Source organism: Condylura cristata, unplaced genomic scaffold (genome assembly GCF_000260355.1).
Source record: "Condylura cristata isolate star-nosed mole 26May11 unplaced genomic scaffold, ConCri1.0 scaffold00034, whole genome shotgun sequence".
Classification (NCBI taxonomy): Eukaryota; Metazoa; Chordata; class Mammalia; order Eulipotyphla; family Talpidae; genus Condylura; species Condylura cristata.
The window spans coordinates 5,215,787-5,239,067 of NW_004567135.1; the positions used below are offsets into that span (position 1 = coordinate 5,215,787).

At 53.0% G+C, this 23,281-nt stretch overlaps 1 protein-coding gene across 3 annotated transcripts; it reads left to right on the forward strand.

Annotated features, from left to right (window-relative positions):
• The first annotated feature begins 9,051 nt into the window (after positions 1-9,051).
• Positions 9,052-21,264, forward strand: CSAD (cysteine sulfinic acid decarboxylase). Of its 3 annotated transcripts, none has more exons than XM_012732237.1 (15): positions 9,052-9,136; positions 11,043-11,187; positions 11,436-11,562; positions 11,643-11,733; positions 12,049-12,155; positions 12,431-12,546; positions 12,967-13,046; positions 13,322-13,376; positions 18,306-18,422; positions 18,497-18,561; positions 18,812-18,893; positions 19,288-19,487; positions 19,605-19,656; positions 19,780-19,869; positions 20,601-21,264. In XM_012732237.1, the coding sequence occupies exons 2-15, from the start codon at positions 11,062-11,064 to the stop codon at positions 20,772-20,774; spliced, it is 1,482 nt and encodes a 493-aa protein (XP_012587691.1). In that variant the 5' UTR covers positions 9,052-9,136; positions 11,043-11,061; the 3' UTR covers positions 20,775-21,264. The 3 variants fall into 3 exon arrangements, with proteins under 3 accessions (XP_012587691.1, XP_004692768.1, XP_012587692.1); XM_004692711.2 differs by lacking the exon at positions 9,052-9,136 and adding an exon at positions 9,645-9,662; XM_012732238.1 differs by lacking the exons at positions 9,052-9,136; positions 11,043-11,187; positions 11,436-11,562; positions 11,643-11,733; positions 12,431-12,546 and having other exon boundaries at positions 12,091-12,155.
• Positions 21,265-23,281: the final 2,017 nt, after the last annotated feature.

Below are 23,281 nucleotides of genomic sequence, written 5' to 3' on the forward strand. Positions count from 1 at the left end.
GCTCCGGGCCAGACAGCTGCCCGGCAGGTGGGCCCAGCCAGGGCCCCAAAGGGCACGCCGGTGCCAGTGGCGGGCGAGGGCCGCCGAGGCTTTGCCGTGCACGAGGGGCCAGGGCGGGCTTCCTGGAGGCGGGAGCACCTGGCCTGGGTCGGTGGAGGGCCTCGGGGGGCAGGGCGGGAGGGCCGGGGCCCCTGCTGGGCAGGGGAGGCGCCCCCGCACCCCCAGACTGCCCGCGGGCTTCGGGCAGGGCCAGCCCTTCTCACAGGCTTTCGAGCTGGAGGCCGGAGGCCGCGGGGAAGGGCCCAGTCCTCTGCCCGGCGGGGAGGGCCGGGGGCAGGGGGCACCTCACGAGCCAGCTGGGTGTCCTGGGGGTTCCCGGGGCGAGGGCAGCACCCCTTCCCGCCCGAGTGACCCGCCCCGCCCCCAGGACGGCGAGGTCATCGGGATCAACACGCTCAAGGTGGCGGCCGGCATCTCCTTCGCGATCCCCTCTGACCGCATCGCCCACTTCCTGGCCGCGTCCCAGAGCAAGCAGGCCAAAGGTGAGAGCCCGGCTGGCCGCCCCACCGGCCTGGCCGCCCAGGTCCTGACACCCCAGGACAGCGCAGCCCGCCGCGGGGCGCCTCCCCACCCCCCCCGCACACCGTGCCAACTCCGTGGCCGCCGCTGCCCCCGTCGGGACCGAGGCAAGTTTACAAACACCAGCCCGGGGCCCGTTTCCCCGGAAGCACTTTCCCCTCCCCCCAGGCCTCTCCGCCGAGCGACGCTATCCACTTCCGGGCTCGGGAGCCTGGGCGGGCGGGGACCGCCAGAAAAGGGGTGAAGCTGGGGATGCGCCGAGGCGGTGCTGCGGCGAGTGGGCGGTGCCGGCGCGCGGAGCAGGGGAAGGGGGAGGAGGGTGGCGCGGCGCGTGCGCCGTGGGGCGGCCGAGCCCGGGCGGCCATCTTGGCTGAGGGCAGCGTGAAGGCCCCGGAAGGCTGGCGCAGGGCGTGCTGGTTCGCAGGTTTTGCTCGGCGAAATGGTCTCGAAAACACGAACAAAAAAACAAACACAGGCACCAGGCACCTTTCCTCGAGTCGTCCCGCCCTGTCGCTTCTGAGCCTGGACCCCAAGCAGATCCCCGTCGTTTGCAGTGTCCTGCTTACGTAACTCGGTGGAGCCTGTCTGCACCCAGCTTTTGCACCAGGCTGAGCTCTGCAGGAGCTCGGGCTGCCAGTCACTGGGCAGAGGTTTCCTTGAGCACTCGGGCCATGCACGCGCAATCAAATCGGAAAATTTGCGGCTGAGGCAACCCAGTCTGGTCACCCTGTCCCGCTTCCCTCTTTGTAACAGGCTGCCTAGGGTTCCAAATTGCCCTCCTTGCTTGGAGAAAGCTCTAGAACTTTGTAGTTTCCTTGAATACATGGGACGCAGTGTGGCTCCTGGGAGGTGGAAATTTGAACCTTCAGATTCTACTGCCAACTGTAGCTGTTGGGCGAGCTAGGTAGCTGCTTAGTTCCTGCTGAAGATGCACTACGCAAAGAGCACTGTGAGGCGGGAAATGTCCACTTCAGTTAGGTTCCAGTTTCTGATTAGGTGCTTTCAGTAGAGGTTAGGAGAAATGACAGTGAAAAAAGGCAAGAATTGGGTTCTCCCTGGTGGCGCAACAGGTTGGCGCAACAGGCTAACGCACCACACTATGAAGCTCTCCGAAGCCACTGCAAATGAGCTGGATCCCTGGCCAGGGAGCTGACCTCTCCTGACCTGCCCACGGCTCCCCTCAGCCGTGTATTTCAGTGCATCTGCCTGTTCTGCTCCCCACTCTCTCTGGTGAATCCTCTCACCCACCACACCTCTAGCCTGTACCCCAATTTTGTAAGCATAAATAATAAATAAATCTTAAAAAAAGGGCAAGAATTCTCAGCCATTTTTTGTACATAGGTTTTATTTCCCAAGCGCTCCACTTTTTGATCTACTGATAAGTTTCTATTCGCTTTGGATCACCATAAAATTGAGAGAGAAATCGTCATTAGAACTGTCTTTAATTTTTTAAAAGTTAGCTTATACTTAAACAAATCCATACAGCAAAGGATAGGCCCTCCCTGGTGATGTAGCAGGTAAGGCTCAGCCCTGTAAAGCTGTCCACAGCCACTGCAGCATGAGTTCCACCCCCGGCCAGGGGGTGACCCATAGGGCACAGCAGACCTTTGCCTCTCTCCCCGCTGCTCCCCTCAACAGTGTGTTTCAGTCGATCTGCCTGTCCTGCTCCCCACTCTGTCTCTGGTGGATCCTTTCACCCCCCCCCAACCTCTGGCCTACACCCTGCATAAGTTAATCTTTAAAAAAAAAAAAGGCAAAAAATGTTTAATGTCTCTCTACTATTTCATGTTCCTGAAGGTTGTTGTTTTTACCAGTTTGATGTACAAACCACTGGGCTGTTTTCTTTGCTCCAATAAATAATGATTTATCGTGCATCTACAATGTGTCATACATGTATTGTAGACATTTTATTTATACACACATGAACTGGGGTACAGGCCAGAGGTGGGGACAGGATGTGAGAGGATTCACCAGAGACAGAGTGGGGAGCAGAACAGACAGATTGACTGAAATACACTGCTGAGGAGAGCAGACAGCCAAGACAGGAGAGGGCTCTGCTCCTTGTGAGGCTGGGGGGGGGGGGGGGGGGGTGGAACTCTGCCCACAGAGCCTAGGGACAGCTTCACAGTGCTGAGACTTTAACCCCTGCACCACCAGGGAGGGCCTTCTAAGAAGAGATTTACATGGAAAAAAAATAATTTCAAGGAGAGCAAAAACCATTTTGGAAAACTGAGTTGGTAAAATTACTAGGAGGGGAAAATAAAGTCAGACCTTACCTTTAACTGCTTCGCCGCTTTTTCCACATACTTCCATTTTTTAAAGTTTTACATAGTCAAATCTGCCTGTGGCCTTTGGGTTTTTGTCCCCCCCCACCCCGAGACTATAGAAACATTTCCCTGTATTTCCTTATGCTTTTCGTGTAGTTGTATACTTGCAGTCTGCATTTGTCTTAGCTGCAGTTTATTTTTGTGTATGGTAGCAGTCATCACAAACACCAGACTTAAGAGGGAGCAGTAATATAGTGTGAGAAGTTCTGGTCTCCAAGTCAGAAAATTAGGACCCAGGCTGTGCCCTGTCACGCTTGTAACCTTGGACAAATAATTCACCCTCTTGAGCCCAAAAGTCCAGTGAGCATGAACAATAACTATCTGCCCAGGCCAAATTTCTAGCGTGAGGATCAGATGAAATTATAGATGAGGCGGCTTTGTGAAGAGGAAGACACCTCCTGCAAATCCTTCTAATTAAGCTTTAATACATATTTCTCACATTTCTGGCTTATAGGAAGGGCCTACAACGTCATTTTTTAGTAAATAAAGTGGTTGGTTGATTCCTCAGCTGTTCATTTGGGGGGGGGATAGAGTGAGGAAGATGGAAATTAACATTTTGAGGTGCCAGTTTTCGTTGTTTATTTAAAGAAGGACTTTACAATCTAGAAGGGAAGAAACACTCGCCATGGGGAGACTAGGTTCCTCCATTAAAGTGGGAGTGGTGGGTTGGGGCTGGCCAGGAGGAGCCGGCTGGGCTTTCACGTCTAACACTAAGCCTGCTGTTACCAGGCCTCCTCCCTTATCCCTTTGCCCCCGGCAGGCCTCCTGTGGTGTGATCTTCCCTAATTTCCTTGGCTGTTTTTGCCTCAGGTCCTCGCTTACTCACGGAGTGCTGTGAATGTCCTGACTAGGTGACCTCTGCTCCAGGGCTCCTCTAGGAGAGTCTGAGTGTTTTCTCCTTGAAGGCTGCGCTGGGCCACTGGAGCAGATGTCACCAGCCCTGTGGCACCCTGTGAGAGCCTGGGCTGCGGAGGTGCCTCCCGTGGTCCGCCACCTCCCTACTGTGCGCCAAGCGAGCAAGCGGGCAGACCCTGCCCTGGCAGCCACAGCACCAGCTGCTCAGGCAGTTTGTTCAACTGGCCGAACCCGTTCTGCCCCTGCCAGCCAGCCAGCCAGCCGCTCTGGAATAGGAATGAGCAGCAGAGTGCTCTGCTCTGCCACTTGGGCCTTTTTGGTGACAGCTGCTCTAGGAGTGGGGAAACCATGTGATGTTAGGCTCATTCCTGCTTTCTCTTAGAGTCATCTTTATTTTCTTTCTTTCCTGGAGAGGAGGTAGCTAGAGTGGGGGCACGTGAGAGGGCTAAAGAAAGGAGAGGTGAACAGATGAGCGAGGGTGGCCGAGGGTACTCCTGAGAGGTAGGAGAGGACACGCTCAGACCAGGGGCTCAGCGCCGGACACCCGGGGGCGGCAGTGCTGTATAGGAGCCGGTGGGGCCCTGAGGTGAGACTGAAGGCGAAACCCAGGGCCGCCCGTGTGAGGCGGGCTTCGTTTCCACCCCCTGCCGCCTGCTCTGCAGTGCCCCCTCGTGGGGGAGGTCACACCCTCACCCCCAATGTCATTGCGATGCCCGCAGCAAAGGCTCGCTCCCCGGCCTGAGCAAAAGCTTTTAAGTTGTGTCTGGTTTTCCCTGTCTTTTGTTCTTTTCCTTCTGCCATGAGAACATCGTGGCGTATGAATCAGAGCTGTCACCATCCTCACCACCAGCGTTATCCGTGAAAGAGAAATTCGGAACCTTCTGCTTTTGTAAGCCAGTGGGATTTTGCAGCCATTTGTTAATAGAGCAAAACTGACTCACTCGGAGTTCAAGCAATGGAAAGCGTACCGAGAGCACTCCTCGCTCCTAGACTCACGAGAGCCAGAATTGCATCCTCTGCACTTTCACACACTGGTGTCATCTTGTCAAAATGCAGATGGCCAGCGGGAAAGACTCCGCAAGGCTGGCCAGGACGGGGAGAAACCGGAACCCTCACACACTGCTGGTGGATGTGCAAAACAGTGAAGCTTCTTTGGAGACTGCTTGGCGACTCCTCAAAGTTTAACCTAGAATTACCTTATCACCCAGCAGTTCCGCAAGCTGGTATTACCCATGAAAATTGGAAACACATGTTCACATTAATGTTCGTGGTAGCACTGTTCATATACAAGCAGAAACAACTGGTCAGTCAACAAGCAAAATGTGGCATGTCCATACAAGGGAAGACGTTTGGGCCATAAAAAGGAATGTGCGGGCCCTCCCTGGTGGCTTAAAGCGCAGCACTATGAAGCTGTCACGGCCACTGCAGCACAAGTTCAATCCCCAGCCAGAGAGGGACCCCCACGGTGCAGCAGCCCTCTCCTGTCCCCCCAGCCAGGGAGGGACCCCCAGGATGCAGCAGCCTTCTCCTATTTCCCTGCTGCTCCCCTCAGCAGGGGATTTTGGTGGATCCTCCTGTCCTGCTCCCGGCTCTGTCTCTGGTGAATCCTCTCACCCCCTACATCTCTTGCCTGTGTCTCAGTTCTGTATGCAAAAATAAATAAATCTTAGAAAAAAAAAAAAAGGAACTTGTGCTCTGGCCCGGATGAACCTGGAAAACATCATGCCAGCCACAGAGGTCACGTTTCCGTTTCTGCTGATGTCCAGGACACACCTTTCATATGTGTCTATACCGTTGGAGAGGTAGAAAGGACATTAGCGGTTGTGCCGCGTTGGGGACAAGGGAGAAGGGCGAATGATTGCTGGTGAGTTTTTAGGGGCGTGATGAAAATGTTCCAGAGCCCCCCAGGGGCCACCACACTGCCACTGGGCTGCCCCCGTGTCTCCAGCCTCCCCTGAGAAGCCCGCACATTTGGTGTGTGCTCGCTGCCAACATGGGCAACAAAAGGGCCTTTGCAAGGAGCTGCTGGGTCCCGGGTCTCAGAGGGCAGGCGAGCTCACCGAGGGTGAGGGCACCGTGAGGCCGCACTTCGCAGAATGCGTGCAGCAGCGCCTTCTGACTGGTCTTCACAGGCAGGACGCGGAGGCTGGAGAATGCAGCCACGTCCGGCCAGGGTCTGAGCAACACACCCCAGGAAAACCGGAGCGACTGAAGATTTGGGCCACAGGGCATTGTCCACTCTGGGACTCGGCGCCTCGGACGCCAGGGACGCAGGGCGTGCGGCTGGCTGCGTGGGGCCTGGTCGGCTGGGGGCTGCGCTCCTAAAGAGAGAGCGAGAGCGAATGTTCTGGACGCGCTCTGCAAGTTGCACTGTTTTGTCCCTCCGCAAGGGAAGTACTAAGCTGGATCATTGAGGACTGCGTTTGTGATGCCTAAATCGTAGCTCAATAAAGCTGCCGTCTCCCTAGAGAGAATGACTGTGTTCGCTATTGTTGTGAGTGGCCCCCGAAATGTCAACGGAGGGAAGGCAGGTGTGACGGAGGGAAGGCAGGTGTGACGGTGGGTGCTTTTATGTGGAAGGGGTGGGTGGGGGGTGAGTGTGTGTGCACCTCACCCCTCTTAGAATTTGCTTTAAAAACTCTATAAAAAGTTACCAAGAAGCGAATGAAAGCGCTTACCTTGGGAACAGAGGTAGGAGCGGGCCTCATGGAGTGGGTGGCATTTTGGCTCTTAGTTATTCGTATTGGTATATGTTTTGGCTTGCGAGCCACCGATTATTGCTTCATCCAAAATAACGAAATTGAGAAGTAAACCTAATCCATGGGACGCTGCAAAAATAAAAGGCATTTGCCACTTGTTAATTCAGCGCTGGCGTTGCTAGCTTGACTTTGTGGTGCACGGGAAGCTGGAAGTCTCTATTTATATGTGAATATCGTTCAGTGTTGACAATTGTTTTTAAAGCTGTACTTTGCAGGCCAAACAAAACCATGTTTGTGGGTGAGAGTTGGCTCAACCGTCCCCTAGTTCGGGGCCTGGGTAACAGGCTGTGGACGTCATGAGTGCCAGGGTCAGACGCCGGCCACATACAGCACACGGAAGCAGCAGTCGCTGCACACAGCAGCAGACATTCGGGAGCGACAACTGCCGGGCTGGTCACTGTCGGTTTAAGCAAACCACCGGAACATAAGCTTGAGCTCCTCTTCAGAATTTCCAGCCTGCCGTTTCTGCCCCCTACCGAGGCCTGTAAAAGCCCCTCTTGGGCCCTTCCTGGTGGCGCAACTGGTTAAAGCGCAGCACTGAGAAGCGGAAGCCACTTCAGCATGAGTTCGATCTTTACCCCGGAGGTGACCCACATGGCGCCGCAGACCTCTCCTGGCCGCCCACTGCTCCCCTCACCAGTGTACTTGTCAGTCAGCCTGTTCTGCTCCCCACTCTGTCTCTGGTGAATCCTCTTAACGCCCCTGCACCTCTGGCCTGTACCCCAGTTCTGTATGTATAAATATTTTTTTAAAAAGCCCCCCTTACCCCTCCCTCAGCCTGGCTGGCCACTGGCCCTGAATAAAAACCGTCTCCTCTGAGACCGCGGGTGGGTTCTTGGCCACCTTTCAGGAGGACCAGGATTATGTCTTCTGCTCCCCATCGTGCCTCTAGCTGTCGTCAAAGTGCTTGGCACAGATTAGGCAGTGAGTAAATATTGAAGGCGGAAGGGAGGGGTTGAGGGATCCAGAGTAAAGGTAAATTGAGTATGGGTTAATGGCTTTTATTTTTTCCAAGAAATTTGCCATGAGGAAGACAGGGAGAAGGCTGCTAGGCCTGTAACCTGAGAGGAGTAAGAAATGTTTGAAACAGTGGCTGCTGAGAATGGCATAGACCAGACAAGAGAAACAGCCTCCTTGATCTCCTCCCAGGGTGTGGACTGCCTTCTCTGTGGCCCTGGGCTCCGGCCTCCCCGTGTGGGGCAGCCTGATGCTATTTGATACTCTTTTTTGTCTGTGACCTGGTTTTGGTTGGTTGGCTGGTTTTGTTGTGTGTCTGAAAGTCTTTGACAATGGGGCATTGGGGGCATTGTTCCGAGGCAAAATTACAACCTGTCCTTATGGTAGTCATTCAGTAGGTCCTCTGTCCTGTAAAACTTTCTTTGATTCCCTTCGTCTTCTGAAAATTCTGTTCATTGACAGTTGGGTCTTTCAGATTGGTTTTCTAAAAAAAAATTTTTTTTGGTCCATCTTTTTCTTTTTGTAATCATTCTGTGTGATTTTCTTAGCTTTGTTTAAAATTCTAGAACTTTTTCTTGTTCTTTGAGTGTTCCTTTTTGAGACCAACCTATGTATTTTTTTCATGGATGCAATGTCATCTTGTTTTTTTAAGAAGCTTCATTTTTATTTATTTATGCATACGAGAACTGGGGTGTAGGGTGTAAGAAGATTCACCAGAGACAGAGTGGGGCTAGGGACAGGCAGATGGATGAAGTACACTGCTGAGGGGAGCAGCGGGGAGACAGGAGAGGTCAGCTGCGCCCTATGGTTAGCTCCCTAGCTGGGGACTGAATTCGTGCTGCAGACAGCTTCAGAGTGCTGCACTCAACCCCTTGCGCAACCAGGGAGGCCTGTCTTGGGGATTCTCTTTTGACTCACTTCCAGAATCTCAGGCCCTGAGTGTCCTTCCCCCTGGCCCACTGGCCTTTGCACTAAGTGCCTGAGAGAGCCAGCTCTGTGAGGCAGTGGGCATGACGTCAGGAGCAAGGCCTTTGGACCCCGACACTGTGGTCAGACCCAGCTCAGCCACACACTGGCTAGCGATCTGGACAGGATAATTAGTATCAGCGTAACAGTGTCTCTGAAACCTGTTTCCTCCTCTTTACACATAGCAATAAAACTAGCACAAGCAGTTGTGAAGATTAGAAAAATGCATATTAAATACCCAGTGTGCATTTGCTGTTCTTCAAGCCTCTCCACCTCAGCCCCACCGCCGCCACCCTCAGGGGAGCTGAAGTGAGAACTGCTGGAGGATTGATTCTTTCATCCTTCAGGCGTCGCCAGCTCCTCGCTTTTCCCCAAACCCTGCGTACTAAGGATGGCCACACCGCCATCCTCGGGGCTGTGTTCCGCTAGTGTGGTCTCCTGGTGGCTGTTGATGGCAGGTGCTAGCAGAGCAGGCCACTCTGAGGCCCTCCTTGCCCAGAGCTCCTGGGTCCTCTTGCGCCCTCATTTTGGCGCAGGGGAGTTCCCGAGGCCTTGGTCTTTGCCCTGTGTCCCTTGGCCATCTCCTCCAGCACTCTCTCCCTCGGGGAATGGATTCCAGCACAAGGCCCTTCCCGACCCTCAAATCTGCTAGCCGCCCTGGCATCTCATCAGAGCCCTGGCCCTGCCTCCCATGTGAGTATCTGCAGCCCCGGGAGATCCCCACGTGATAGAGTCTAAGAAATAGTCCTTTTACTTTCCACTCTGGTCACCTGTCTCGGCCCGTGCTGCTTCTGGGGCATGACTTTCTTCTGGCCATCCAGGCTTGAAACCCGGGGCCATCCTTAACTCTTCCTCCCTCTCCGGCTAGATGCCCTAAGTGTTGCAATCAGTGCCATCCAGCGAGTGCCGAGTCTGCAGTCATCTGCCCTTTCCTGGTAGCCCCACCCTCATTCACCGGAGCCACCCTGCCGGTTTACAGCAGCTGCCTGCTCAGCCCCCTCCTGCTGCCTAAGCTGGTCTCCTGAGAGTGGCGATTGCATCACAGTACTTCTTGCCAGAGTTTCCATAAAACTGAGATTCCTTGGCCTGGCTGGCATTTGGCGTCCCATAATCTGATACAGCTTGGCCCACCCTGCCTTTGCTCCACCCTTGGGAGACCTTCCCTCTCGGCAGCCAGGTGCCTTTACTAGCCTCAGAACAAGCCACACTCATTCGCCATGTAAGTTTACTTCTTACCTCCCCTACCCTGAGGGCCTCTCTCCCTGCCTTTCTCCCAGCCCTTCTCTCCTGCCACTTTAAAAAATATATTTATTTATTTATTCATCCAAGAAGTGGGGTGCAGGCTAGAGGTGTGGCTGTGTGTCACCAGAGAGAGGGAGATGCAGAACAGGCAGGTCAACTGAAACACACTGCTGAGGGGGACAGTGGGCAAGACAGGAGAGGTCTGCTGCGCCCTGTGGGTCACTCCCTGGCTGGGGATCAAACCCTTGCTGCAGTGGCTGCAGGCAGCTTCACAGTGCTGTGCCTTAACCCGCTGAGCCACCGGGGAGGCCTGCTCCTGCCACTTTCAAGATGCAACTCCAGTCCTGTGCAGGTCTTCCCACATCTCCAGCTTCTTTTGCTCTCTTCCTGAATTCTGATCACATTTGGGATCAGCGTCCAGCCAGGCCCTGAGCGTAACTGTCACTTGTGCATCTGTGTGCTCCCAGTGGACAGAGAGAACTGCTCAGCCCCTAGCGCCCTGGTGTGAACACAGATGGTGCCCACTTCCAACAGCCACTCCCAGTTTAACTGCGTGCCCTGGACCTGCATGCTGGGGCCTCAGCGTGACCTCCTTCCCTTCTTGCCCTGAGGGACTCCAGGGCTCAGGCTCGCTCTGAAAAGGCTCTGGGGGGTGGAATAGTAAAGCGATGGGCCTTTGAACCCACCCAAACCCACCGAGCCCTTTCACCCCATCGGTCTCTGGGCCCCCTCAGCCCCGGGGTCACCTGCAGCAGTTTTCTGAGCCTGCCTCTGCTGTCTTTTGCTAGCAAAACACCCCCAGTTCCCTTCGGTGGGCCCTCTGGTTCCCCTCCTCCCACTAGCTGCCTGAAGTTAGTGTGGCACGTGTCTGTACTTTCCTCTCACTCCCCTCCTTCATGTCAGCTAATGATTATTCAGGGGACTTACTGACCCCGCTGTCCCTGTCCCAAATCTGTGTAAGTTCTCTTTAGGGCAAGGGTCATGGCAGTGATGTCACAGTCATGTGACTGCTGCCTATAGCTTACTTCCTCTGCTGTACTGATCCTAACATTCTGGAAAGGTAACAGAGTACCCTGCCTCCAGCTCACCTGAACACACCTGGCAGAAAGGTAAGCCTCTGTTGTGGCCGGAGGTGGGCAGTGGCCACACACTCCTGCTCTGAGCGGCCGGCCTTTCCCTTTCCCACGGCCGCACTGACGGTCTCGCTGGGCACGCTCTGTGCTCTCGTCTGTGCAGTGACGGTTGGGACGTTGCTGCACGACCAAGACCTCCCGCCCGTTACAGGGTTAAAGTTCTTCCTGGTCAGGCCAGGTGGGTGCAGAGCAGAGGGGGGAGTTAACGCCTGCTCTGCTCACAGACCTCACAGAGGCATTCTGATGGCTGACTCTGAGGCGCCCCGCTCCCTCGATGGGAGCCCCGTGGCTACAGAAACCTTGCTCCGAGATGTGTTTGGGATCGTCGTGGATGAGGTCATTCGGAAAGGGACCTGCGCCTCGGAGAAAGTGAGTCCTTTCTCCCGCCCCAGCACCGCAAACCCGGCTCTTCTGCTCTCTGCTTCTCGCCAGTGCTCATCACTGGCTCCCTGTGCCTGGGTCTTGCTATGTTGTTCACCCTTGCTGTTGTGCGGCTCTGGAAGTACCCCAGTGTGGTGATTTCTGTGCAAGTTGATGGGCCCTTGTGTCTGCTGAGGAGTGAGCTGGGAAGCCAGTTGGTGGGGTGCAGAGTCCCCAGAACGGCCCACTTCTCCCAGGTCTGTGAGTGGAAGGAGCCAGAGGAGTTGAGGCAGCTGCTGGATCTGGAGCTGCGGAGCCAGGGGGAGTCGCAGGAGCAGATCCTGGAGCGGTGCCGGGCCGTGGTCCGCTACAGCGTGAAGACCTGTGCGTCAGGGCTCCGGCGGGTGGGCCGTCTGCTGTCCGCCCTGCTCGGCGTCACTGAGCGCCCTGCTCCCCTCTTCTAGGTCATCCTCGCTTCTTCAACCAGCTCTTCTCAGGGCTGGACCCCCATGCTCTGGCTGGGCGCATTGTCACCGAGAGCCTCAACACCAGCCAGTGAGCCACCCCCGGCCCTTCCCTCACCCCACAAAGGAGATGGGTTTTTCAACGGACTTTGGGGTAGAGGAGGGAGATGGTTTTGCCCACCTCTGTGTTCGGACCTCTTTACCAGTCAAGTCTGGTCCATTTGCCCTTTGGGCCCCATTCTCAAGCCTCCCGACCTCATGTCTTACTCTCCTTCCCCTTGTTCTCTCGCGAGCTCCTGGCTCGCTGGGACCCTCCCTGGCTTTCTTGCCACCTCCTTTCTCTGACTCCTGAGTCTCCCCGCCACCCTCCCCAATGCTCCCTCTCTCTTCACCCCTCTCCTGCTAGGTACACCTACGAGATCGCCCCTGTGTTCGTGCTCATGGAAGAAGAGGTGCTGAGGAAGCTCCGGGCCCTGGTGGGCTGGAGCGCCGGGGATGGGGTCTTCTGCCCCGGTATGTGAGTTTCACGTCCTCCCACCGTCTCCGCCATGGCTGGCGGGGCAGACCAGGCCCGTGTCCCGTATTTGCCAAGCGGTGCATGGCAGCATGCCTGTCTGGCATCCACTCTTGCTTTCACGGGGGGGTGGGGGCTGCCTGGGGGCGCCCACAGGTCTGGAGATGAGTCGGGGATCTGCTTCATATTCAGTTATTCGGGTGGGAGGTCAGGGGGGCTTCCTGTTTATTTTGACCTGCTGTTGGGCCTCCCGCCCGGCCCTCTCCCCGGCCAGGTGGCTCCATCTCCAACATGTATGCCGTGAACCTGGCTCGCTACCAGCGCTACCCGGATTGCAAGCAGAGAGGCCTCCGGGCCCTGCCGCCACTGGCCCTCTTCGCGTCGCAGGAGGTGGGAGCTCACAGGCCTACTCTGGGCTCTGATTCTGGCCTGCAGTCAGCCCCGCCCAAGGCCCTGCAGGTCCTCTGCCTGCCTGGGCCCACCCCTTCGAGGCCAGCCCACGCATCCAGCCAAGGGGGCGAGTTTGCGCTCCCACTCACCTGCATCTGTGCACGCAGCCACACCCCTCCTCCTGTGTGGTCCACAGGCCAGCAGCATCCGTGTCAGCTTTAAAAGTGCGGACTCTCAGGGTTCATTCCAGACCTGCCGAATCTGAACTTTAGCCAGACACCCTGGTGATTCCTAGACGCTTGAGCTTTTGAGTAGCCCGAGCCTCATCTCTGCACTTCACCTTTGCCTTTCCAGGCTCTGGCCTCCCCACCCTCCTGCCTTCTCACCCTGGCCTGACCTGCCCTCTGCCTTCTTCTACAGTGTCATTACTCCATCAAGAAGGGCGCTGCTTTTCTGGGACTTGGCACTGACAGTGTTCGAGTGGTCAAAGCAGACGAGAGGTGAAGGTCCTTCTGTTCACGTGGCGTTGAACCAGCTGACACAGTGCACCTTCCTGCTGCTGGGTGATGCCGCAGACCCATGCCTCTGGTGGCTTTCTCTCCCCTCTCCTCCTGAGAATCGCCACTCTGGCTCTTCTGCCCCACCCAAGACCCGTTTACCCCCTCAAGGAAAAGTCCGCTCATGGCCTCAGCATTACTAACCACACATCACCTGCCCATAACCATTCTGCCTCTCAGTTTAGAGAATTGATTGCTTCCTCAATCTCCTTTTCCAGAGGGAAAATGATCCCTGAGGATCTGGAGAGACAGATCAGTCTGGCTGAGGCTGAGGTGAGTTGAATGAGGGGGCCTGGGGTGGGAGAGCAGGACACTACCTGCCCCTTCTGTGAGGATTTTTTGGGCTCTCCGTCAGCCCCCTCCATGACCCCCACGTCCAGCCCTGCGTGGGTGGTCGGGTGTGACCCTCGGGGAGCCCAAGGGTGAGGACATGTGCCTTCCAAGACTGCCGAGGCCAGGGTGCCGCCCCAGGAGGCAAGCGCAGGACCCAGGCGCTGGGTGGACTAGGCGGCCCCACAGAGAGGAGGCTGGGTCCTGAGCAGTGAGGACTGGGGTGGGGACAGGGGACGGCTGAGCAAGGAGGGCTGTGCAGGAGTGAATGAAGAGACCCGCCAGGCCAGCGGGAAGGCAGGGAGGCAGCGAAGGGGAGGCAGGGAGGCAGCGAGGCGCTGGGCTCCCTCCCCCTGCTGGGGTGCTCACGGCCCCTGTCGCTGCCTTGGAGGGGAGGGCAGCTGGGCACTATTACTTGAACATGAAAGATTTACCATTGTTAAGTGGACCCATCTGTGGCCTCCGTGTCCCCGTCAGAATTTATGCTATAAGTCACGCCCACAAGCACACTGGATGTTTCCTAAGCAAAGTGTAAAGTCATGATGAAGAATTTTAAAAGAATTTTAAATGTTTATCAAAATAAATTATAGTATCTCTGTGTGTTTCAGTTTCTTCCTTTGTAAATCAAACTACTGCTAAACCACATAGGGTAGTTGTGAGGATTAACTCAATCAGCGGGTGGAGAGTGCTCAGAACAGCGGGGCACTCTGCCTGTCAGCTGCACTTCCGGTCGTTACCGCTGGAGCGCCATGCGGCCATTTGAGTAAGGGGGAATCTATACACCGACCTGCTCCCGCTGCATGTGCGGACCGTGCCGCCATGTTTGTTTCACCAAGTGTATCTGCGCAGAGAGACTTCTGTATGCTGCAAATGGCAATGTAGCATGGACACGTTGAGCTCGTCACTGAGGACAAGTGCCCTTGCTGACATGTGGGTGTTACCTGGACACTGGGCGGCTGCAGAGTGGCAGCGCCATTTTTACTGTGCAAGATGGCTTGGCTGTGGCTTCAGTGAGCTATAACTCACCAACTTAGAGTGTGCAGTCCAGTTATTTTTAACAGAGTTCTGCAACCATCACTGTAATCGGTATTTGAACTTTTAAAAAAACAATAGTTTATTTTTACATCATTTGGTGCCTTTTCCCAATCTCAGTTGTAATCCCCGTGGTCGATATTTGAACATTTTCATCACCCCAAAGAGAAACCCTGTGCACTTGAGCTCCCAAGCCCCAATCTGCCGCTACTGCCCAAGCCGAGGCTACCGCTCATTTACAGTGTCTCTGGTGGGTTTGCCTGTTCTGGATGTTTTATGTAAACAGAATCTTATTATATTTGTACTTTTGATGAACTTCTTTCACCTAGTCGGATGACTTCAAGGTCCATCTGTACTGAAGCAGGTTACCCGCGCTTCATTCTGAGATACATGATACCTCACAGGGACTTACGCTTTGGTTGGCTGGTAGACATTGGATGGTTCCTGCGTTGTGCTCGTTATGAGTAATGCTTCTATAAACACACGGGCTTTTGTGTGAGCATAATGTTTCTGTTTGTTTTGTTTTCTCTTGGGTGTGTGGCTGAGAATGCGAGTTGCTGTGTGGTGGGGTAACTGTATTTAACCTTGGTGGCACTGCCAGCTTCTCAGTGACTGCACCATTTTCCAGAGCCTCCGGCAGTGTGAGGGTTCTGATCTCTCCAGCCCTTACCCAGACCCACTTCTCCCTTTGGTAAGCCCATCGCAGAGGCGATGACGCCGTGTCTCGTGGTCTGGACGGACAGTTCTTCGATGACGAGCGAGCAAGGCTGCGTGGGGCTTGTGCTTACTGGCCACTCGTAGTTCCTCTGGAGCAAGGTCTGTTCAGCAGATCCTTTTAACTGGGTTTTTCTTTATAACTATTCTAGTGTAGTTTCCTACCAGGCACATGATTTGCAGAGTTCTTCCATTCGTAGGCTGCCATTTTGTCTCGATGGTGTCCTGTGAAGCACAGACATACATTTTGACGAGATCCAATTATGGTTTTTCCTTGGTTGCTTGTGCTTTTGTTGTCATATCTAGGAAGACTTTGTCTCATCCAAGCTCATGAAGATTGAGTCCTGTTTCCTTTTTTTTCCCCAAGATTTATTTTATTTTTTTTATGCATACAAGAACTGGGGCTTAGGATAGAGGTGCAGCGGGGTGAGAGGATTCACCAGAGACAGTGGGGACAGGTGGATGACTGGAATACACTGCTGAGGGGAGCAGAGGGGAAACAGGAGAGGTCTGCTGCACCCTGTGGGTCACTCCCTGGCTGGGGATCAAACTCATGCTGCAGTGGCTGCCGATAGCTTCATAGTGCTGAGAAATAACCCCTTGTGTACCAAGGAGGCCCAGACTCCTCTACTATCTTACAAGCGTTTTGTAAAAACAAGTTTTTGTAGTTTCAGCTTTTCCTTTTAGTTTGCGATGCATTATGAATTAAAGTTTGTGTCTGATGTGAGGCAGGGGTTCAACTTCATTCTTTTCCACGTAGGTATCAGTTGACCCAGTCTCATTCATTGAGAAGACTTCTTTTTATCATTGCTCATTTCTGTACAGTGATTGCTTCCTCAGCTGCAGTCCCAAAGTCTCCCCACCACATTACTCCTGAACCTTCACAAGTCCCTTATCATCTTCCCTCCGTTTTGATGCCCCTTTCCCCGTCTCTCCTGCCGTAGGCTTACGTAGCCTTAAGATCTGTATTTTGCCTGCAAGCTGTGGAAAAGACCGTTTGGGGTCTCCCCCAGTGACATGTCTCGGCACTCCTGTTGGAGCACAATCAGTGGATTGTACAGGTGCAGACTTATCTCTGGAGTCTGAGTCTGCTCCACAGAGCTGCATGTCTGCTCTGAGATCACACTGTCTTGATTAATGTAGCCTGGTACTAAGTTTTGAATTTAGGAGGTGTGAACCTTCCAATGTTGTTCCCTTTTTTCAAGACAGTTTTGGCTATTCTGGGTCCTTTGAATAGATACATGAATTTTAAGATTCATTTGTTAAGTTCTGTGAAGAAGTCAGCCGGACTTGGATAGGGAATATGACCAGTCTGTAAGTCTGTGAGCCTGGAGTAGCCTTCCAGCTTCTAGGCCTTTTCAACACTGCTCTCTATTTCCAGAGTACACTTTTTGCATAGTTTGTTAAGTTTATTCCTATTGTTTTACTTATGGTATTCTTGCAAGTGAAACATAATTTCATGTGTGAAATGTTCATTGCTAATGTATAGAAATACAATTAAATTTTGAATATTGATCTTGTTGCCCGAAAACTCGTTGAGCCAATTTAATTTTCTAGTGAATTTCTGAGGGTTCTGAGTATATGAAATCATATTATCTGTAAATAGAGATGTAGCTTTGTTTCATTCCTTTCTGATCTGGATGCCTCTACTTGATTTTCTCCCCTAAATGCCCTGGCCTCATCGCCCTCAGTACACACTGAATCGAAGTGGTGAGACAGACACCTTGCTTGTTCCTGACCTTAGGGAAAAGCACTCAGACGTTCACCACAAAGTTTGATGAAGCTTGGGCTTTTTGGTACACGTCTTTTATAAAACTGAAGCTACTTCCTGCCATTCTTAGTTTTGGTTTTATCTTGAACAAATATTAGGTTTGCCATTTTTTCCTGCACCTGTGTAGTGTGTGTTCTTGTCTTTTATTCTATTGATAAATAACGTGCATAACTGGCTTTTGCATATCAACCCAACCCTGCACTTCTGGGACAAGCCCCACTTTGTCATGCTGTGAGTCTTTGTACTTGTTGCTGATTTCAGGGTGCCAGTGTTCATGGACGCTTACGTCTGCAATCATAGTAGATGATGTTCACTGGTTTTCTTGTGACCTTTTGTCTGGCTTTGGTATCCGGCTATTACCAGCCTCACAAGGCAAATTTGGAAGTGTTCCCTCTTCTGTTTTTTCTGAAGTTTGTTAAAGAACCGGTATCAATTCTCTTTTGGGAAAGCTTGACTTTATCAGTGAAACCTTTTGAGTCCGGGCTTCTCTTTGTGCATAGTTTTTTGAATACTAATTCAATTCTGTGTAAACTTAAGTATTATTAGAATTCTATCCCCATAACACTGTTTTTATTGCAGCGCCTGAGCTGCATTGTATACAGCATTGTATATGGCTCTGGGGGCTCACACATGTCTTCGGATTATGTTACCATACCACACCCACCACCAAAGCATCTGAAATCCTCCCCATGGACCTCTGGACCCCATTCTCCCTCCCCAACCCCTCACCCCTAGTAGGCTTAGTCCCACGGTCATATTTCTGGGGTTTGTTTTGGCTTGGTATTATCTGTGTCTTTGCCATATTTATACTCCACATACGCATGAAATCATCTGCTATTTTTTTCTCCTGATTTATTTCACTCGCATATTCCCCTCGTTACATCCACGTTGTTGCAAATGTCAAGATTTCATCTTCTTTTTGACTAGCCGAGCAGTGGTCCCTTGTGTGTGTCCCACTTCTCCGCTCCTCGGTCCTTGGGGGTTGCCACACCGGCTGCTGTAAATAGTGCTGCAGTGCAGCTTCGAGTTGGTGGTGTGCAGTCTTTGTGAATAAATACTAAGGGTGGGAACTGACGGCGTGTAACGGTGTACGACATTTGACATTAAAGTTTTTGGGAAAAGGTCTGAGCTTTGGAAACAGACCTAGGTTTCAGTTCCATCTCTGGAGCTTCAGCCTGGGGTAAGTTTCTTAATACCTATAAATCTGTGTCCTTGCCTGCAAATTAAAGGGGCCAAGAAGGCACTGCAAGGTAGAAAGGGCCAGGTCAGGCCTATGAAGAGTTTAGAGCTGGGCTCTGCATCAAGCCTTGGGCATGACTTCACAGCTTCTCTCTTGCTCTGCATTTTCACCACAGGGAGCTGTGCCTTTCCTGGTCAGTGCCACCTCTGGCACCACTGTGCTGGGTGCCTTTGACCCCCTGGAGGCGATTGCTGATGTGTGCCAGCGTCATGGGCTGTGGCTGCACGTGGATGTGAGTGGGCCTGGGCCTGAGGGTCGGGGGCCCAAGCTGAGATCAAGGCCTGCATTGTTCTTTCTGTTTCACAGGCTGCCTGGGGTGGAAGCGTCCTGCTGTCGAAGACACACAGACATCTCCTGGCTGGGATCCAGAGGTGCCCTTTAAACCCTGCTCAGGACAAGTCATGGTCCTAGGGTGTTTCGTTTGGAGTCGGGGAAGGAGCCTGGCTGCAGGGGCACTGGAGAGATGACTAATTGGGGGTGGGAGGTCAGAAGACTTCCTGACTGCTGGGGTGGGATGAGGCCAAAGATCTTTTACCCTAGGTCTATAAAAGGGGGCGAAGGCCTCGGTTGGGCACCTCAAGGAGGGGCCAGCTGACCCAGCTCTGCTATGCCACCCCACAGGGCAGATTCTGTGGCCTGGAATCCCCACAAGCTCCTCACAGCAGGCCTGCAGTGCTCAGCTCTTCTTCTTCGGGATACCTCGGTGTGTCTGCCCCACCCGTGATAGCTCTCACTCGAGTCCTGTCAGTTCTAGCCCACCTGGGGGGTGCTGGCTTGACTGTTCTCCTTCCCATACCTCTGAAGCTGAATATGCACAGTCATCCTAAACCACTGTCTTGGGCTCCCTCACTTCTCCCAATGACCAGTCTTTAGGCAAAAGAAAGTTTTTAACTTGAAGCCATAATCGACATTTGGGAAGAAATCAGTGCAGTGTTGGAAAAAAATGCAGGGAAAAGGGCTAAGTCAGCTGGCAGCCGCCCCATCAGCGCTGCCTGATCCGGGGAAAGAAACAGGCGACCTATCCGAGACACCCCTACGTAGCCCCAGTGAAGACCCCAGCAGAGCACTGGGCCTCACAGCCTCCCCTCTCTCCGTAGAACCTGCTCAAGCACTGCCACGGGTCCCAGGCCAGCTACCTGTTCCAGCAAGACAAGTTCTATGATGTGGCTCTAGACACGGGAGACAAGGTGGTACAGTGTGGCCGACGTGTAGACTGTCTGAAGCTGTGGCTCATGTGGAAAGCACAGGGCGGGCAGGGGCTAGAGCGGCGTGTGGACCAGTCCTTCGCCCTCACCCGGTAGGAGTGGGAGAGGGCGCCCGCCAGTTTGCCCTTCCTCACCTCTTTCCTTCTCTCGACCTCTCTTCTGTCTCTCTGCCCTTCCTCCACCTGTGATTTCTCTTTCTCTACTGGCAGGTACCTGGTGGAGGAGATTAAGAAGAGGGAGGGGTTTGAATTGGTCATGGAGGTAGGAGTGACCCTCATCTCTTTGCATCTCCCACCCACACTGCAAAGGGCAGCCCCGAGGTAGAAGAGGGGCAGTGAGAGGAGACGGTTCCCTTCCTCAGTTCACACCTCCCATTCCTTCCAGCCTGAATTTGTCAACGTTTGCTTCTGGTTTGTGCCTCCCAGCCTGCGGGGGAAGCAGGAGAGTCCAGATTACAGTGAAAGGCTGGCTAAGGTAGGCTTTCTTTTCTGGGCTCAGCTAACCCAGTGCAAGGAAGTGATGCCAACTGGTGTGGTTCTGCCCCCTGCTGGTCATGCGTGGTATGGCATGGCCCTCTGCTTGTCTCTTGTTCTGAGGTGCTGTGGACTTTCAGAAGGTATCACCAAACTGTTTTCATTTTATGGGAGTGGGGATGGGGGAATAAGGTGTGTTTCTGGAAAGGAGGTGACAGGGGCATTACAGGACAAGTCACATAGATGCCTGGCTGGAAGTTCTGCAGGGAACTCAGGCCCAGGACAGAGTTGCAAGACAGAAAGCTTCCTGGTCGAGACAGCACACCCTGGTAGGCCGGCCCATAGGCGCCTCCTAGAGGTGAGGAGGCCCCTGTCCTGGCTTCTGAAGAGACCAGTGCTGAAGGTGACTGAAACAATATAAGCGGTCCTCCCTTAAGGAAACCAAAGTCTTCAAGGCAATCTTATAATAAATTACATGTAGGATCACAGGGCAAAAGAGATGACAGGAATTGAGAGCGTGAGCAAGATCATGTTAAGGATGACCGAGCCTGAAGCTTGGCTAAAGCAGGGTCAGGCATCAGGCATAGTCAGGATCTGGCAGCAGGTGGCCCCTTGGAGCTAGGTCAGGACTTAAGACAGAGCTGTGGGGGGAGGAGGCGGGGAGCTGCATCTCAGGAAGCCTGCCCACCCTGCCCTGAGCCCCGGCCACAGCAGAAGCCCTCCCCTCAACAGGTGGCACCAATGCTCAAGGAGCGCATGGTGAAGAAAGGCTCCATGATGATCGGCTACCAGCCCCATGGCAGCCGCGCCAACTTTTTCCGCATGGTGGTGGCCAACCCTGCACTCACCCGGGCAGATGTGGATTTCCTCCTCAATGAGCTGGAACGGCTAGGCCAGGACCTCTGAGTCCCTCCTCCTTGCTGCCGCTCTTGACACTCTCCTGCCCTGTGTTCTCCAGAACTTCCAGAAACTTCCAGAAACAGAGTGGCCTTATTGGTGTTTTTTATACACTGGTCCACTAACTCTCCTAATAAATATTTGATTTTAGGAAAATACACTATACCCATATGATGGAATGTTAGTCTGCAACCAAAATTATGTTGATAAAGAGGACTTTTGTAACAGGAGAAAAATAATTTTACAAAGCTGTATGTAGTAATAGCTGGCCTGTATTCAAACACACATAGGAAAAGGCTGAGGACCTGAAAGCTACCAAACGCTCCTGGGCTAGGGTGCGGGGCAGCTCTGACCATAGTTTCTGTGTGCCCTTTCAGCTCCCCTCCTGTGGTATACATAAATAAAGCAATCTGTCAAAAAGAAACAACAGAAAAAAAGCTGACTTGAATATTCATTGATTTGATAATAGCAAAACAATAAAAGTTAAATGTCAACTCTTTATTTTGGTTGTTTGAAACTTTTTCCCTTTCACCCAGTTAGCACCTTGGGCATGGGGCAGCCTGTTGGGCCGGACAGCTCCTCTGGCCCCGCTCCTCCACGCCCAGCGGCAGGTGCATACCTGCCGGAACCGAGGTGGAAAGGGCCCCACATAGTCCTACTAACTACTCCCACAGCTCTTAAGGTGGACGGGATTGCCCCTGGGTACATTATAGTCATGTCTGGAAGGTCCATCCGGACCAGGCCACACTCTGGACAGCCAAGCGGAACCCCCATAACCCTTTAAAACTTAAGATTGCTCGAGGTCCAACCCTACACTCACAGGAGAAAGACGTCGCTGAGAAAGATGGGACCCCGGGGTCACCTGGACCTGGCACTCCTGATGCTCCAGAGAAACCGGAGAAGTCATCAGCGAGACAACCCATATAGGACCGCTGTCTACCTGGTGGCCTTCAGTAGGGAGTGCATCAGCTCGGTCCAACTTATGGTACTCAGGGAGCGGTACCTTAGACTCCCTACAGGTGGGCCCAACGAGAATGATTCCTCCTTATGATCAAAACAAAAGCGGGGAAGTGTTGGGCCCAGACAACGCCTCTGACCCCGGCCCTCCACATCCAGCCGTCATGCATGCACCTGCCGGGGCTGCCGCCGTGGCGCCTCCGCTTTGTGCCAGTGGTTCCGCCCCTCGCCCCTCCGCCTTCCTTTGAATTTGTGCAGGCGTGCGCTTAATCTAAATTGAAGTTGTGCGGGTCTTGAACTTGCGTGGGCTGTGATGCAGGTAATGGCTGAGGAGAGCTATATATTCCCTGACGCTTTTCTGATCGGGGTCTTGCTCCCCTTGTGTGGCCTGCGTGCCTGCAAGAGAGCTCAACCCCAGCTAGCTGGCTGAATAAACTCCGCTTGCTCGTGTATCTCTGGTCCTGTCCTTTGTCGCGGGAGGCAACGGGGTACAAGCCCTAGTAAAGTGGCGGGCAGGGGAACCCTGGGGCGTTCGGCTGCACAGAGGGCAAGCAAAGGCCAAGGCCGGTCTTCAGCCCAGGATGTCCCAGAGCTGTACTCCACAGGAAAGAAAGAAGCAGCAGGGCTCTCTGGTGGTGCAGGGGGTTACAGCGCAGCACTAGGAAGCTGTCCACAGCCACTCTAGCAGGAGTTCGAGCCCCGACCAGGGAGCTGACCCATGTGGCACAGCAGACCTCATCTGTCTCCCCTGCTTCTCCCCTCAACAGAGTGTTCTTGTAGATCTGCCTATTCTGCTTGCCACTTGATCTCTGGTGAATCCTTTCATCCCCCATACACACATGGACTACACCCTAGTTCTTGTATACATAAATAAATCAATCTGTAAAAAAGAAACAACAGAAAAAAAGCTGACTTGAAAAAAATTGTGCAAGTCATATACTGTGTAACACTGAAAGTAACCCTTACTGTGAACTGTGGACCTTGGGCTCTAGTGATGTGTCAGTGTAGGCTCAGCCCCCTCTCATGGGGATGACTGTGGGGAGGCTGTGAATGTGTGCAGGCAGGGAGTAAACGGAAGGGAAGCAGCACTAAAAAATAGTCTATTAAAATGAGTTAAAAAAATAAATATGGTCAGGACACATAGAAAAATGGTCAGTCTTTAAAAATACTGACCATCATGAAAAAATCCACAAATTGCTGCGTATCGGATTGGCAAAAAATAAGTTGGTAAAACGTACTACTGGCAAGAGGGTGGGAAAATGGGCAGTATCATATAATGTCAATTCATACAAAGTTTCTGGAGGGAAACTTGGCTATTTGTTCAAAATTCGAAGCAAGCAAAATTCGAAGCAATTCTGCTTCCAAAAAATTCCATTAGGAAATGCACAAAGATGTCTATTATGTGAAGTTCCTCAGAGAATTGTTTATAAAGGAAAGTGTTATTTATGAAATGTATGTAACTAGTTTTAAGAATTATAATGATGTAAACTAATGTTAACTCAATAAAAACTTTTTAAATTGTAGTATATACATGTAATATTAACACCATGAACTAATTA

Bases quoted from the DNA above. Each gene is read 5' to 3' on its own strand.
- CSAD (XM_012732237.1), top strand. From the start codon at position 11,062: ATGGCTGACTCTGAGGCGCCCCGCTCCCTCGATGGGAGCCCCGTGGCT. The intron at 12,547-12,966 runs GTGGGAGCTCAC...CTTCTTCTACAG, and splicing joins CCCTCTTCGCGTCGCAGGAG to TGTCATTACTCCATCAAGAA. The intron at 18,562-18,811 runs GTGCCCTTTAAA...GCCACCCCACAG, and splicing joins CTCCTGGCTGGGATCCAGAG to GGCAGATTCTGTGGCCTGGA.